Source organism: Strix aluco, chromosome 6 (assembly GCF_031877795.1).
Source record: "Strix aluco isolate bStrAlu1 chromosome 6, bStrAlu1.hap1, whole genome shotgun sequence".
Classification (NCBI taxonomy): Eukaryota; Metazoa; Chordata; class Aves; order Strigiformes; family Strigidae; genus Strix; species Strix aluco.
This window is the reverse complement of record NC_133936.1, coordinates 25,004,443-25,020,589: the sequence shown is the minus strand read 5'-3', so window position 1 is coordinate 25,020,589 and position 16,147 is coordinate 25,004,443. Positions and strand designations below refer to the sequence as shown.

At 37.0% G+C, this 16,147-nt stretch overlaps 1 protein-coding gene across 1 annotated transcript in view; it reads left to right on the top strand.

Moving 5' to 3' along the window:
• CHN1 (chimerin 1) overlaps positions 1-16,147 on the top strand; it is a 104,582-nt gene that overhangs the window by 26,260 nt on the left and 62,175 nt on the right. Inside the window, exons 4-5 of the mRNA XM_074829156.1 lie at positions 7,086-7,117; positions 7,977-8,090. Of these exons, the coding sequence (XP_074685257.1) occupies positions 7,086-7,117; positions 7,977-8,090 (146 nt within the window). The remainder of the gene's footprint in view (positions 1-7,085; positions 7,118-7,976; positions 8,091-16,147) is intronic.

Sequence of the window (16,147 nt, the reverse complement as noted above, 5' to 3'; positions counted from 1 at the left end):
TTTGAGCCGTAGTAATTAAGACTAAGTACTTAATAATAGTAGCTAAGCTATCAGAGCCACAGATTTTAAGGATCCAAACATTAACAACAAGATCCTGTTAATATACAGTGATACAGAATCATCTGCTCATGGGGTCAGTTGTTGAGGCAGACCTCAAGTTAGGAGTGTGCTCTGAGCTGCCGTCCAGCAGAGCAGCACCTCTCCAGAGCTGTGGTGCTCGAGGGTTTAACTGATACCAAACATCCATGCCAGCAAGATTTTACTCATAACTGCATCTCTCTTCCGGCTTCAGTTAGGAACCTGGGAAACTATTTCAATTTCAAAAATGCTGAAATGTTAGGCTTGAATTGTTAAGCAGTATTACAAAACACAGCTCTTACTGAATAACCACTGGAAGTTATTACATTGCTGCAATAAAACTTAAGCATTTTTATCATGTGCCAAGAGAAATGAAATTAATCTTTGAAATGTGTTAGTCACTTTGACGTAGTATTAAATACAGAGGGACACAGAACTGCCAGGAACATTAACAGCTTACAGTCTAGCTCACGAGGAGGATTACTTTACAGAATTAAACAGGCATTTCTCTGTCATCTTTTCAAATGCCCAGTTGTGATTCTGTGAAGTAGTCTTGTCAATTTTTAAGATGAAAAGTAGAGATTTAACAGAAGTGAAATACTGCACATCGTGAAAGCACTCTCGTTTTCCTTTGTTAATTTGATAGATTTGTCTTTTTATAAAAGGTATAGCTGTAGCTGATTGCACTTAAGCAAGACATAGCTGTAGGAACAATACATGAATTTTACAAGAAGCACTGTAGCAAAAAGTTTTGTTTTAATCAGTGTTTCTACTGTTAATGAGGACCCAAGCAGGGGTATTCTTGTTAAGTTTGTTGTGCAGATATCTATCTTATGTACATCAAATAAGGTGGGACGGAGATTTGAAGGAGAAGTCTATAGAAGATAAGATCTGAGCTGTGAAAAATGGGAGGTTTTCCATTTTTTGATTCCCATTGCAACATTATTAGGAAGGTTCTCTTTATTTTGTGTGTTCTCTATGATAGGGTTTTTCATTACATTAATATACAAAATAACTGAAGTCTTGTAAGAGCTTAGTCTTATAATACAAGTTTGTGATTGTGATTATAAAACAGGATTGTGTACTTTACTCCCTGCCTCCAATGGACTGTGTTTATTGTTGTTAAGTGCTGTTGAATAGTTGACTTTTCCTTCCTCTCCTCAAAAGGATTACACTGGTGGAAGCAGTGCTAGTAGGTATGTAGGTGTATGTATATATGCATGTTGTAAAACATAGGAGGGATTTTTGGTAGCCTGACACTGTTCATTGAGGTGCTGACATTATGGCTGTACAATCACTGTAGTCTTTTATTTGCTGAGTCTTATCTCAGAACCCTGCGATTTTTTATTTATGTAATGACAGACTTAGAGTGCATGCTCATAAAGTTGCCTGGCTCTTGAGGTGATGAGCGACAGTTCTTCAGTTTCTTCAGTTAGATGCTTTGCGAGCCTCAGTTGTGAAGGTTTTAATTCTTACAGAATTAGAGCCTTCATTTTTCTATATACCTTTTGATTTCTTTGGGAAAACAAAACAAAACAAAACAAAAAAACAATAGATATGTAAGGAGTGGGAAGGTACCAGCACAGTTAAGGAAATCTGACAGCAGATAATATAATGATTGTAATTGTTTTGCATGGCCACTGCACAATGCATACGTACCCTGTAGCCAGGGAGAAGCTGTAAACTGATAAAGGGTCCAGCATATTCAATAAGATCTGTTGGCATTGTATCCTGTGCTAGTTTGACTACAGAGAAGTGCTTTGGGGACTTTTTGCCCTAGGTGGTAAGAAGTCACAAACAAATTTTGTACTAAATTCTCCTTCATAGTGTTTCTTGAAATACTGTTAGCCTATCCAGTCAAGTAAGCAAAGATATAAATGTGTATATAGCATCTGAAAATTAAAATTGTCTCCTGCCTCTGGAGTGCTGGAAATCCTTCAGCTATGGATCAGATCCAGATTGCCTTTTTTTTTGGAATTAAACGAGACCTACTCTTGCCAGCCAAATATAAAAGCATCCATGTAAAGTTTCTTCAAATATGAATCACACTGACCACTATAATTTTCTCATCCATGTTATCACTGAATTGTAGTACTGTTAATTATAAAAATTTGTTAGCTATTATACAGGCGGCAAATTGTTTTAGGAAGGAAAATTCGCTGTGGGTGAGTGGTGTCCTGCATGAACTAATCATCCAAGCTCTTTGGAGGGTATCTGAGCATGCTGCATCCGTACAGAGAGAGAGGTGCTCCTGGTCTAATTCTATGAACAGGTAGTCCGTTAAAGCCAGTGGGGGATTGGCGAAAGTACCACAAGCAATCAAAACACTCTGCTGAGTGTCTGTCTTCAGTGTCACTGAAGAACGAAATGTAACACATTAGTGTCTATAATGTCATATTTCTATTAATTTATTCCAAAACGAGCTTATAACTTATGAGAAACTTTAAGTGTAAAACTTTCCCTGGGCCAGTGTGGAAAAAAAAGGAGAGACATTCTGTGTTTTAAAATAGTTTCTTGAACTCTGCAGAGTAAACAAACCTGTGTCTGCACCATGAGCATTGTTAACAGAAACTGAGAAATAAATTCTGTGGGTTTTAGAAACTAATGAGAATTGAACTAAATAAAATAGAGCTATGAAAGATTCAGTCAGTTGCAGGTATTTAGCTGCAGAACAGAGAATATTAAATGTACATTTTCTCATTAAAGAATCCATTTACCCAAAAAAAGCTCTTTGAAGCTTATTTTTACCAAATAAAGATAAAATTGAAATAATACATTATCAGTGTGCATTTTCCTACCTCTGCATTAGTTCATTATAATGCAGATAACTGTTTTTCATTGTAAGTATTGAACAATTTATGCAACTGAGCCAGATTTGAAGTGAAAATATATTCAGCGAGCAGTAACATGTTTAACCTTTCTCTCTGGTCTCAGCCTCTCCTGCTAGTGTTGAGCTTTGTGATCTCCTCTTTCTCAGCTGGGTTTCTATTAGCAGCCATGTGTGAATCAGTGGGGAGCAGAATCTTTTCCTAAGTGGTTGAATTATTCAGCTGTGTAAACAAATTCATAAATATTAGGAAGAGAATTTTGGTCCAGAGAACATCAAAGAGGTCAGTGGGAGGGAACAACATGTAATTTGGTAAGGTATTAGCACGTAAATTGCTCCTCTTGCCTTATTGTATTCCACTTGTTGACATAAGCAAGAGTGATGATTAGGGGGAAAAGCACTTGTTAGAGAATAATTGGAAATCACACCATAAAAAACCCAACCTTTTAGTTAAGGTGCAAAGGCACGTGTTGTACAAGTGCTAATACTGAGAGGTACTTCTCAAATACAGAGGATTTGAGTTTCTTCTCTGTTACATCAATTTCATATCAGAGCAACACAGATCAGTGGAGTTACGCTGAGGTAAAAAGAGCATTGCATTCGTGTGGGATTTTTTTATTGTGAAGGTGCAGCAGAGCCAAGGCTTTTAAAACTGTATGATGTTCATTTGTAAAGTTGATGATTCCATAATATTCTAAGGATGTTTGACTTCTGCATGAGGCTTACATCCAAATTGTAATGTTGTTTGTCCAATCAATATTTTATTACCTCCATGGAATTTGTATTTGTTATGCATATAATCTTTTATATACACACGTGTGCATGTACAGGCATATTTAGGGCATCCTTGACTGCTACATGAAGGCACTCCATGATAAATTTTAAATAACTATGTATGAAAAAATAGCAAACAGACAAATGAGGAGAGAGAATTAAAATCACTGGCCTTTTCCATCCTATTATGAGACTTCATCCTAATTCAGTGCTAGTAGTTAACAAGCCTGATAAACAGCATCTGTGTAGTCTTGTGAAAATGGCCTCTGTGAGTAGTCAAGAAACATAGCATAGATGGGCATATACAATGCACATCCTTGTTAGAGCTGTTCTCAAAGTATGTCTTTATCTATATGATATTCATCCAGAATGACTTCCCAACTTTCATGGTAACTAAGCTCTTTTCTGAAGGAATGGCTACCGTAAGGCTCTTGCCAAGTCTGCTCCATTTATCTGTTTATAAACTTGGTTCCATTGGCTTCACACCTCAGTTTGAAAAAAACAGAAATAAAACAATGGTGCATATCTCGTTGACCTTTGTGCTTCTTGCAGGTATCACAGTAAGACCTGAATCTTTCCTGTGGCCACTGCATCAGTGCTATACAAATAAGCACACTGAAAACAAGTATCTCACAGTTATTTTTTTTCTTTTTTTTTTTTATGTTAGAAGCAATTTTTTAAACCGTGCCAAACAGCAGTAGGAAATTTTTCCCATAAATAAAAAGTCCCGAGGAGTCAAAAACTTAGCATTCAGCTGATCTTCACTGGATACAGAGAAAATGAAGTAGCTAAGGCTGCCTTTACTCATGCTTAACAATACTTTGATCCAAAAATACTGCCAAATCAGAAAGAAACTCTGGAGAGGATAATTACACTGTATTTTCAGCTAACAGCTTTAGTTAAAATGGCGGATTTCTTGCTGTTGCTTTGATTTTATTTAAAAATGTATTTCTTTTCTTAGGTGGGTTTTAGTTCCAGTCCAGATGGACGTTTTGGTTTTGTCTCCTTAACTTAAGGCTGACTGAGTGTGAAAGTTAGGCTAATGAAGCTTCTGAACTGAACTGTTTTGGCTTTCAGTGCTCAAGTGCAACTGGAGGATATGTGGGTGCCTGCAATTGTAATTTGTAGAAATACAATCTGACAGGAACTCTGTGAAGTCCAGGCAGACACAAAAGACTAGAAAGCTGCATGTCGCTTCTGGTTGTGGTGCAGCTAAGGATACCTGAAGTAAGAACAAATGCTTCAGTGTTTTGCTATGAGTAAACTTGGTGTAATGATACTTGTAGGAAGCATTATCGAAAGCCGGAGAACAGGGTTTACTGTCTTACATGGTAAATTGGCTACGGGAAATCTGTGTGTTTTAGTAAGTTCACATGGACTGCATTAAGTGTGTATGTAGCCCAACTAATTCTGAGTGAATTAGAAGGCCCCTGCTGAGTTCTGATGAAGTTACCTTAGAGTCTAAATGTATGCGTCCAATCTAGATGTCATAAAAACCTAATAGTATCATAAATTTAAAAAGTTATGAAAAAAAACAAAACTCCAGAAAGCAGACAATAAAACTCAGTGAGCTGGGGGTCTAGTTGCACTGAGTCTTATACAAGCAAGCAGTGTTACACATCAGCATTTATACTGAAGTTTTTGTGAGTTGGTAAAACTGATCAGTAGAGACTCAATGTTAGCAGAAGTGGTTATTTTCATCTATAACTTGTCATCCACCAAGATGAGCTGCAAACCCAGCTACAGTTGCCTGGAAGCTTTTCTCTGATGCTTTGCTCCAGTCATCTGCCAGTTCACATTTTCAAATGTTTGCACACATAATATTATAATTTGTCTTAGGATTTGCAAGTACTCTGAAGATGCCCTGTCACATTACTAATCCATTGCTGAAATGGAATGCCTTTGCCTATATAAATTTTCCAGTTCTGTCATCTAAATTCACTGCATTCACTTGAGATAACTATAAAATGTCAATAGACAGACAACAAAATCTTATTCATGACAGGATTCTTTTTTTTAACAACTGCCTGAGACTAGTGTCTTGTCTTGAGGGTTTGAGTAAGGAATTGTGGCAAGTTTCTATAATAACAACAATAAAATGTTTTTACTTTTTCTCCATTTGTGTTGCTGTCTTCCTATTGAAGAAATAGGTTACATTTAACAAAAAATACGTAAGACTTTTTTTCTTTTTTGAAATGATCCAGTCTCTTCAGGCCCTTTGAAAACGGTTATCACACCAGTCAACTCTTGTTTGCTGTTATGTAGGAAAAGGAAATATTTTAGAACATTACAAATCTTTCCAGTGATGGAATGATTTTTCAAAAGTGATGAACCATCTCAATAGCTTTTTATTTTCTAAGAATGTGCAATAGTAGTTGTTAGACTGTACACCAGGATGTATTTTTTGTTGTTTTGGACATCTGAAATCTTTATTTATACTCCACTGAGATAACTGGAAAGAAGTGCTAATTTTAATAGGCTTTTTTCTGAAAAGATAGAAAAAAGAAACTGAAGCAGCAGTTTACTGTGAGTATTTTGTGTTTTATTATAGCTGGATCATTTTATACTCTTGTAGTTCAGGTTGTATAATTGTTTAATTTTACTACCCAAAGGGTTTCGTCTTTTGAATTTAGCAAGGAGGGACAATCTGGTGGTTTAGATTATTGAGCAGATTTCTGGGAGGTCTGCAGTTCCTCACATGTCTCTAAACTTCCTGGACAATTGCAGATGAGTTACTTTATCTGAAATATTTACAGGCAAATTGTGTTCTGGCACCCTTGCATGTTGTGCACATTTACACTGTATGGTCTCTAGAGAACAGACGGGCTGGTGTTACACAGCATAACACATGCATACCTGTTGTTGAGGTCTTTTAGGTGATCCTAGAGATCACACAGCTTAGTGAAGTCAAAAAGTGCAAGGCTTAGGCACTTGGTTGTTTAATCTACCACTTGCCCTCACTCTGAGGGGTTATGGTGGTGGCTTAATTTCTCACAGCAGTGGTACCAACAGCTCTATGATGGAAGATAACTTGTAAATTTTAGAGTTTTATAGACGTTTCACTGCATTAGTGCACTTAACAATATATTATACTTACACTCATGAAATTAATCTTCTGGCAGTTTGTACAATCAATGCTTAATGCCATTGGTTTGTATTAGCAGAGCCCTGAGAATGATGTGATCCAAGCACGTCCTTTTCACTCTGTTTTAAGCCATTCGGAAGAGCAGTGTTTCCTAAAGGTCTATCTTTGATTTCTCTATATTCCACCCACAGAGAAAATCCTATTTTTGTCTGTACTTTCACATTATATCCCTTTCTATTTTTAATACTATATTATGGACAGTATTCTTACTGTATGGGTTCACTTGTTATGAAACATTACAATTTCTGTTGTTTTTTCTAGGTAGAGAACAGACCCAAATATTATGGAAGAGAGTAAGTAACATACGTCTCTGAAAGTGATGTATTTGGACGTGTTGGTTGATAATAGTTACAGAAAATGTTGCAAGTGTTTGCTCTGGGCCCTTTGTTTCTTCTGTCTGTTTTACAGCAGTGTGTCTTGCTCACCATCAGATTATTACTTCAGTACCATCACTTTTGTCTGCCTAAAATTACAGCTGAATTTTCTGATGGATATGGATATCTTTGAGTGCTACCTTAAGTGAGAAAAACATACATTTCCTTACTTTTAGAGGGTTGCCTTTGTCTACCTCCCCCTCCAGTTGACTTTTGCAAAAGGTGTTTGTGTGCAGGAAAAAAAAGATTTGGATCACAAATGCAATATAAGTGTACAGTATCTATGTGTCTTCTATTTCAGATTGCTAAGGTAAAGATGGTAGCAGATCTTACTTGTGTTTATTTTGTAAAAGATGTGTAGTGTTGCTAGGTTATTACACCAGTAATTACTGAGATTATATGCAATCCCCAAGATTTTGGCAAATTGTCATAATATTCCTGAATGCTGCAGAATTTTGGATTGCATGCCACTGGCACAAAACATGTGAAGCCAGCAGGAGAAAATGGATTTATTTCTATGTATTAAATTGATAGATGCAGATTTTAAAGCAATATACTTGTTTCATAGATACTGTTTCATAGTAGCCTTTCTAAACCAATTAAAGTGACTTCAAATGCAGGCAGAAAGGGAGATTAATTTAAGCTGTAGATTCCTGCAAATCAGTCATTTTTATTTTTGTTTCTTTTTCAATTACCATGGTTGGTGGTTTTTAAAAGAAGAGGAAAAGGTGATTTAAAAGTGAAAAGACGTGTGTTTCAAAAACTCTTTGTCCCTTAGATTCCATGGGATGATCTCAAGGGAGGAAGCTGACCAATTATTAAGTGTTGCAGAGGGAAGCTATCTCATTCGTGAAAGCCAACGGCAACCTGGAACCTACACTTTGGCATTAAGGTTGGTAATTAATATTTCATTATAAAATTTATGAAATATTCAAAGATTGTACTGTTTTGTTGAGCTTAGTGCTTAAATTTCCTTGGCAATGTTTTCATTTTTTAAAAAAATGTGGGTACTTTTTTTACCCTAGTTACAGATTTGGTATTTTTAACCTTCCCTAACCCTTTCTGAAGTGCTAACATTTCTGATTGTTTGCACCATCAGGATAATAGCCATTGTGTTTTGCTGGTGCCACTTTGTTTTGCCCTTCTCCCACTACATTACAAATGTGACCCCATGTAGATGTTGGGAGAGCAGGCGATCAAGAAATAAAAGGCATCTTAGGAGTTCACTTGACTAGTCTACTGTGTGGATAACTTACTAGCTAGCTGTTGCTGAAGAGCAGTTAGTTCTTTCTTGTCCCTCTGTGGGATGGCCAATAAATCAGGAGGTTTTTTTTGTCTGAACACCTGTTAGCTAACAGTGTTCGCAGATCTGTTTCCTCACTCTGCAAAATTCTGGCAAGTGGATCAGATACACATAAAAAAATGAAAAAAAACCAGCTTATATAGTTGTAAGTTTTAAATAGTTTAATTGCTTTTAAGGTGATAGAGGTTATTTTGGCCTAGGCTGTACACCTAAGTACTCAGATGGGAGATCGTGATTATTAGCAATGTTTTAAATCTAAGTGGGACAGAAAAACATTGAAGGAGAAGATGCAGTTACTGAAAGTTTTATATGGGTAAAATAAGATTGCAATTAAAATAAGAATATGTCAAAATAATAGGGGGTGATGAATTAGTTTTCTTCTTTTGGGGGTGGGGGAAAGGTATATTTTACTGAGATACTTGTTTGTGTAGTAATAAGATTCCAAATAGAAACATTACACTGGTCTGCATTAATGGTGTAAATAAATTGGTGTTGCTTATTAGGGTCTAATACTCCGTTTCATCTACTTCTGCTTTTGCAATATTTATTTAAACCTAATAAGAAAACAGTTGTCATAACACCTGGCTTGAAGACAGAACTCCTGCCAGTTGCTTCTGATGGTGCAGAAGGCACTGGGCCTATAGACTGTGAAAGATGAAGCTGCTGAGCATCTTATGGAATGTATTTGTATGGCTTGTTTTACAAATGCTCCTCCAGTCCAGCAAGTCAAAAGATGGGTCTTTTCTAGGTTTGATGGTATCTCTTTCAAACTGGAACACCTCTTTGAAAGCAGTAAAATCTGTTTTTATACCCAATAGAAAAGAGAATGGATAGCTGTTGGTGTTCAGTTTCGGAAACAGTTTCAAATGATAGCAAAGCTGTTATCATTGATTTATTTTGAGGAAATTCAGCATTTGGCAAAACACCTCAGAATCTGAAACGGCAGCATGTTGCAGCCATTTCATTATGTTTAAGTTTTAGCTGAATGACTTGTATATTAAGGACAGTGGTCTAGGTGCTGTTTTCCATCCCACAGCAAGTAATGCTCTGTTGTCCTGCTGTTGGCCTTTAAAGTATACGAGTGAGGATCTTTGCTCTCTGTGAACTGCAGCACTGTGTCTTCCATGTGGGAATTTTACCACTAGGATCTCTTTTTCTCTCTCTACTAGGAAGGGTAGCAGGAGTCTGCGTTTCCATTGACTGGAGGCGGAGTTTTGCTTGGTTTCCATTTTTTCTCCCCCTGGAATTATATATGCAGAATATACCCATTAGCCAACATTCCCACTGACTGAGTTGCTGATGTTGTAGCATCTCTTATAGACTAGGTAATTTCTGCGGTCTGTCGGTTCATCCTGACTGGGAGAAGTTTGCTGTGATTGCCATAATGAGTTTATGTAATTTTACCTGTAATTTATAGCATTTGTGTTTGTGTCACTACACTGCCAGGTGGCAAAGGTAGCTCTGTCTGCAGTTTAGATAATCTCAGTAGGAATTTCAGAATTGGCCAGAAAAGGAGCTTGTCAGTAGGGTGGTATGTATGGGCAAAACCTTTCCAGGTTCAATGGAAGACTTTGATTGACCTCAGGGTCTCCGATGTCATTCTTTCTTTTCTAGGTGTGAGATTCAATTTGATCTTTTCATACTAGGCTTACATACCACTGTGTCATTCAAGCAGACATGTTAATTTTAAGATCACTTCTGTATGATTTTTGCTTTTCCTTCTTTACCTTTGTTTTACCCTTTAGAAGATGTGGGAGGAAAGAAAACTTGGTCGGCTGTTAGTTTTGTATAAAGAAACAGACACAGAACAGGTTTCACAGCATTTTACAAAGTTAATCCAGCAATGCTGAAGAGGTGCGCTAATTCTGCAGTAAATAACATAGTGACAAAACATAAAACAGAATATCTGTTTTCTGATTGTTTTTTCAGGCATGCTTTGGAAAAGGAATGGAAAATGTTGAGTAAAATTTAGATGCTTGAGGGTACCCATTGACTCTTGGCATAAATACTTGGTTCCCTCTTTACTTCTACGTATCTACTCAATCTATCTCTCACTGTGTATGTTTGTTGCCTGTCTTGTCTGTCTTTGACAGTCTGTCAACTGTGATTAGGACAAATTGGAAGCTACCTATGAAGTGCGGTTGCATCATAAAATCCCAGTTCATCGAGACCTAAAAGTCTTGTGGAAACATTGGGTAGGATCAACTGCTGTTGAGACTGAGACAGGATTGTTTCCTGGCTTGTAGTTACCGGTTCTTCTGCTGAGGGGCAGGCAATTCAGTAATACAGATGGCTCAGCACGCCCAGCTCTGGCAGATGTCTTCTTCCTGCATTTGTGTCAGCATGTCTGGGGATCCTGAAAAACCCAGTGCATCCAGTCGTGAAGAGCAGTTTAGTGAAACAGGATCATAACCGTTTCCATGGCAAGGTATGATGTCTCTGTAATGAAATATTTCCAGTCTTCATTTCTGCAATGGAAAAACCAAACGCTTTGTGCTTTGTCCTGAGGACCCAAACCAGCCAACTCCCCAAAAATCGTCATGGAACAATTTGAATGCTACATTTGATTCCACCAGCTACTGTAGCTGATGTCTAAAATCTTGATGGTATGTTCATACCAGCTGTTGATGAAGTTGTTTTGAATTTAGTTCCAATTGTAGTTCTGTTCTGTCTAATATTTTGTTTTGGTGCTACTAAATTAAGTGAAGGCACTGTGTCCTCTGCGTCCTCAGAATTCAGAAAGGAAGATATCCTGGTGTTTGTTGTTTGATTTATTTATTTTATATTACAGTTTATTTAATGAACTTCAACATCAGGTATCAGCTGTGTTGGTAAAGTTTCTAACATAGCTAAATTAGAAATTAGAAAAAATGCTAAAAAAAACCCCTTTGACTACAAAGCAAGCTAGGTGAGACGTAAAGGTAGAACTCAGAATCCTTATTATGACTCCCCAGACATTGTATTTGTGAATACATCATCCTTTATGCCACAAATCTGATAGAGATTAATGAACCCTAGCTCAACTTTGTAAAGTGAATATTTATCTTCTTCTGGAATTATTAAAGAAGATCACCTCACAGAGGGCTATATTATAGGGGAAAAAAAATTATATTCTCTCTTGTTCTGTCTCTATCCTCATTGCTCATTCCCTTCTAGACTGTACTTGTAGTGGGCATCTTCCAGAGATGCTCAGATTGTCTTCGCTCTACACTGAAGATTTCCACTTGTTAAACAACTTATCTTTATAGAAGATAAAGAATAAACTGTTAACATCACAAATCATAACTCCTTTGTAGGCAGACAGAATTCACAGTTATAAAAACATGTTTTTGTGAAATCTGTAACAGATTGGACAATCACACTAAGCTACAGCCTTCAGCTACAGCCAAAATGCACAGAATGCAAATGCAGTTGGTGCATGAAGGTTCTTTTGTGGCCCGTTCTACTCCTAACATAGCTCTTCTGCATCTCACTTCTTTTTAAGTTAATCTAAGGGATGCCTTAAGTCATCGTAAAATAGGCGGATCTGGGGAAGAGATCTGGGTAATTGGTTGCAAAGAGTTTCATCCCAGTTACATATCTCTGTTACTGTATTAGCAAGTTCTCTGACTAAGAACACACTGGGTCAGATCAAAGGACCGGTTCATAGTCCGGTCCAGTATCCACTCTTCCGTAGCTATTAATAGCAGACATTGACGGAAAAGTGTAAGAACAAGATGAACACATAGTAGTTCTCTGGTGTGCTCTCCCAGCCTCTGAAAACTTGCTGTTCAGGGGATTCTGAGCAGAATTGTTATCTTTGTTATTTTTTCAGGCTTTTGATGGAGAGATTTTTGATTTTTGTCTAGTGGTTTTACAAGCATATTTTTGAACCCTCGTAGAGTTTGCTGTCTGCAACTGTAGCATGAGTTCCATGTCTTAACTAGGTTTTATGGGAAATAGCATCCCTTTTTTGAAGATTCCATATGGCAATTTTTTTGGATGCTCCATAGTTTTTGTATTATGAGAAATGATGAACAACTGATGTCCGTTTACCTTTCCCGTGCCACTCACGTTGCCCTTATTGTTCTCTTTATATGTTGATGAGTCCTAGACTATACATTAAGGTTTTATAGTGAAGCTATTCCATACTCCTCATCACCTCTGTCATCTTTCTCTGTGCCTTTCTCTTATTCTGTGATGGTCTTTTGGAGATGAGGGGACCAGGATTGCACATCCTGTTCAAGATGAAGTGGGCCATGGAGTTTTCTTTCTTTGTTCTCTAAGCCTTTCTAAATGAATTTTTGACCGCTGTGGAGTATTAGTCTCTGATGCTTTTATAGAACTAACAGATCTAAAGATCTTGCTCCTGAGCCACAATAGCTACAGACGTAGCCTAGCACCGATAAATGGCCAAATATAGGACAGGACAAATAATAGCTTTTGCAGGCTTAACCGACACAGTCAAATATTCTTAGTGCAATGCTGTGGAATAGTTAACTGAGTTCAAAGAGAAGATTTTGAATACTACTTCTTGTTTAATAAGGTAGAGAAAGTGATTCTTACCCCAAAAAACTTTTCAGTTATTAAAGTTGCTGGTGAGTTACTGTAAAATCTGCTTTCCACTTATAAAAGAAGCTGCATTTTTATCATCTTCTGATGAGCTATTTTTGTCTACTTTTGTCCATTATTGTGCAATTAATTTGCATCATGACTTTTTTAAAACAGACTACCTTTAAAATCTAAAAACAAATTTCTCAGAACTGGTAACAGAGGTAGAAGTATGTTCTTAGGGAAAAAGAAAATGATAATTTAAAAGTTGTTTTAACTGTGTAAGTTTGGATAAATATTCAGAGCTGTCCTTCAAATGAAATTGATCTTCAGAGCCTAAGAAGGCCTGAGAAATTGTATCAGTTCAGACACTGGGTGAAACAGAATGAAGCATAAACACAAATGAGAGCAGCAGATCAGCACCCTACTATATTTAATGCCCGTATTTAATCATGGATGTGGTTTCTCATAGTTATTTAAAAAAAAAAAAAAATCACAGCAGAATTCAGCAATGCTTACTAATTAATTAATCAGAGAATGCCACTGAAAATTTTTTGCAACCCTGAGATTTAAAACAAAGTTACTAACAAGATAAAATTACTGTAGGTATATATGTTTGTCCATACATATCAGCAAGTCTCTGTGACAATAAAAATATATAAAATAAATTGTGATGTTAATTAGATGTTCCAAATAGATGAAAAGAACTGAAAATTCCTAATTAACTCCTGGAGGTATTAGATCTGCTTTTAAATTTGGCAAAAGAGTAGTGCAGTGCTTAACGCTAGGACCTATAGCAAATGACAGTAACAATAAGACATGGTTTGCAATGTAGCCTTTTGTGGTTGAGAGCTTGTTTAATAATTAGGATGAGGATAAAGAGGAAATGGGTAGAGATTGTACTACTCGTAGGCGTTGAAGTGTGATGGTACTGCATGTTCTTTTGAGCAGATATCTGCTGTAGCACGTTTAGTTGGTTACCATGGTTTCCCTTCCTGCAAATTCTATTGTTGTGATACTGAGAATGAATCGAAATAAGGTTCTGCAGCATGATTAAAAAAAAAAAATGGTAATAATGTTAGCCGTGATTATGAATCATGTTTTCTTTGGGAGTTAGGGCACATTCAAGAATATGAGGAATTCTTGAGGCAAAATAAATGTCAAAAATCAGTAATCCTCATGTATTGTCCAAGAAACTGATACACATGTTCTCTCTCCCTAAATTAAGAAATTGCATTAAGAAACTAGCCACTGATATTTTAAAAGGAGGCATAATTGGTAGGCTATTAGAGCATAGTGCTGCAAATGAACCTTTTTAATTTCAGAGGACAATTGCTTTGGTAGGTGAATGCTGTTCATTTTCAGTGGGCTCTTTTGGGACACACATGTAGCGCTCTTCCAGAACATGCATTGATTGTCACGGGATTACTTACACACATAAAATTCAACCTCCGCAAAAGGCTTCTTGAATTCAGAGGTTAAAACTGTGCATCTGCATTCTGCTGGAAAGCCTTGTTGTACAGGCTGGAACATGGGAGAGGAATTGGGGAAAGAAGAATTGTTTGAAATGACTTTCTATGTGGTAATAGCTGAATTACATTTTTTTAATTATGAATGTATCGAAATTTGGTCATAGTTTATTCTGAATCTGCAGCTGATCTGTTAGTAGTCAGAAGGAGCCCAGCAAAACAGTAGCTGACTGCATCCATTCACTTCACTGTGGTAATGGTATTTTGACATCATGCTAGTTGGTAGGAAAAAATGATCAAGACAGTTTTAAAGTCTAAACTTTGCATATCTTTCTAGCTCTGTATTTTTTTACCTGATATGCAGATGCAGTGATTGGCAGTAGCAAGGGCTGAATTTGGTGTCTAGAAACCTTTCTAAAATATTCACACAATATTCCTTGGTTGCTAGCTGAAAAACCTGAGAAACTATATATACATATACACAGACACACACGCACACACTAACTTTAAAGCTTAGCTGGGTTGAATAGAATTGCATCAAAATGTGATCAAACCTATCTACGGAATAAATATGTTTCAGCCTGACGCACCTTGATCAGTTTTCTTTATTCTGCATGAAATGGCAAAAGAGTGCTCCTTCCTCTGTGGCCAGCTGAAGCTCTTGGGGAGGGACTCTTCCTTCTCCCCCAGGCTTAGCCCGTCACACTTCCATAGGTGCAGAATTCAGGCAAGTTTCAAATATTGGCCACTCAAGTATCTGCGGCTTCTTTTAGATGAAAGAAACAGTTCATGCTTAAAGCTATTTTAATAGACTAACACAACAGGTATGCCAGCTAATATGCTGGGCTTTTTTTTTTTTTTTTTTCTCTGTGAAGAGTCAAATATTTCTGTTATGAAGGCCTAAATTCTGCTGAAACTAAAGATGTCATTCTGTTGGCTGGTGTATCACACAAGCTAGTGCTAGCCCCAGGGGAAAATGTGCTGATAAATTTTGAAGCTTCCTTTTCTGCTCTAAAGTAAAACAATTGGATGTCTATTTAAATGATCTTCCATGTGAAAGAAGTTTCTTTTCCTATATAAAATTTTATACCAAGTAATATACTCTGTTACTTTGTCAATAACATGGAAGGTTCAGCTACCAGTAAACAGCATAGGTGTCCTGCATGTCATCTGCCTTATGTAAGTGCACCTGGGCACTACTGAGGTGGCTTTGCTTAAGTATTTAGAATCATAATAAATAGCTACTAACCTTAATGAGTAATTAACTGGCTACCTAGGCCCTCCCACAAACTAGAATGCTTTTTTCCTTATGGTTCACGTCTTCTTGCTGTGTTCCTGTTCTCCTTCCCTCCTCTTCCCATCTGTTGTTGTTGTCAGCTCTGTTTTCTTTTGGCTGGAGTGTCTAATTTATCTTTGGCAATTCAGTTTGCTGCATTCTTTATCCTGCTCGTTTAAGCTCGGCACTTCTTAGAGGAATATTCTCTGCTTTGGTGGTGTTGTGAACTTTTTACTAACTTGTCCAAGAGTTGTCTATGCTCAGTGCATATAGCTCATGTTCATTTTATGCCGTGTCCTTCACCTCTGACTACAGATCTGGCAACACCACAAAGATCTACTGTAATCTGGTGCACAGTAGAGGCATTAGGC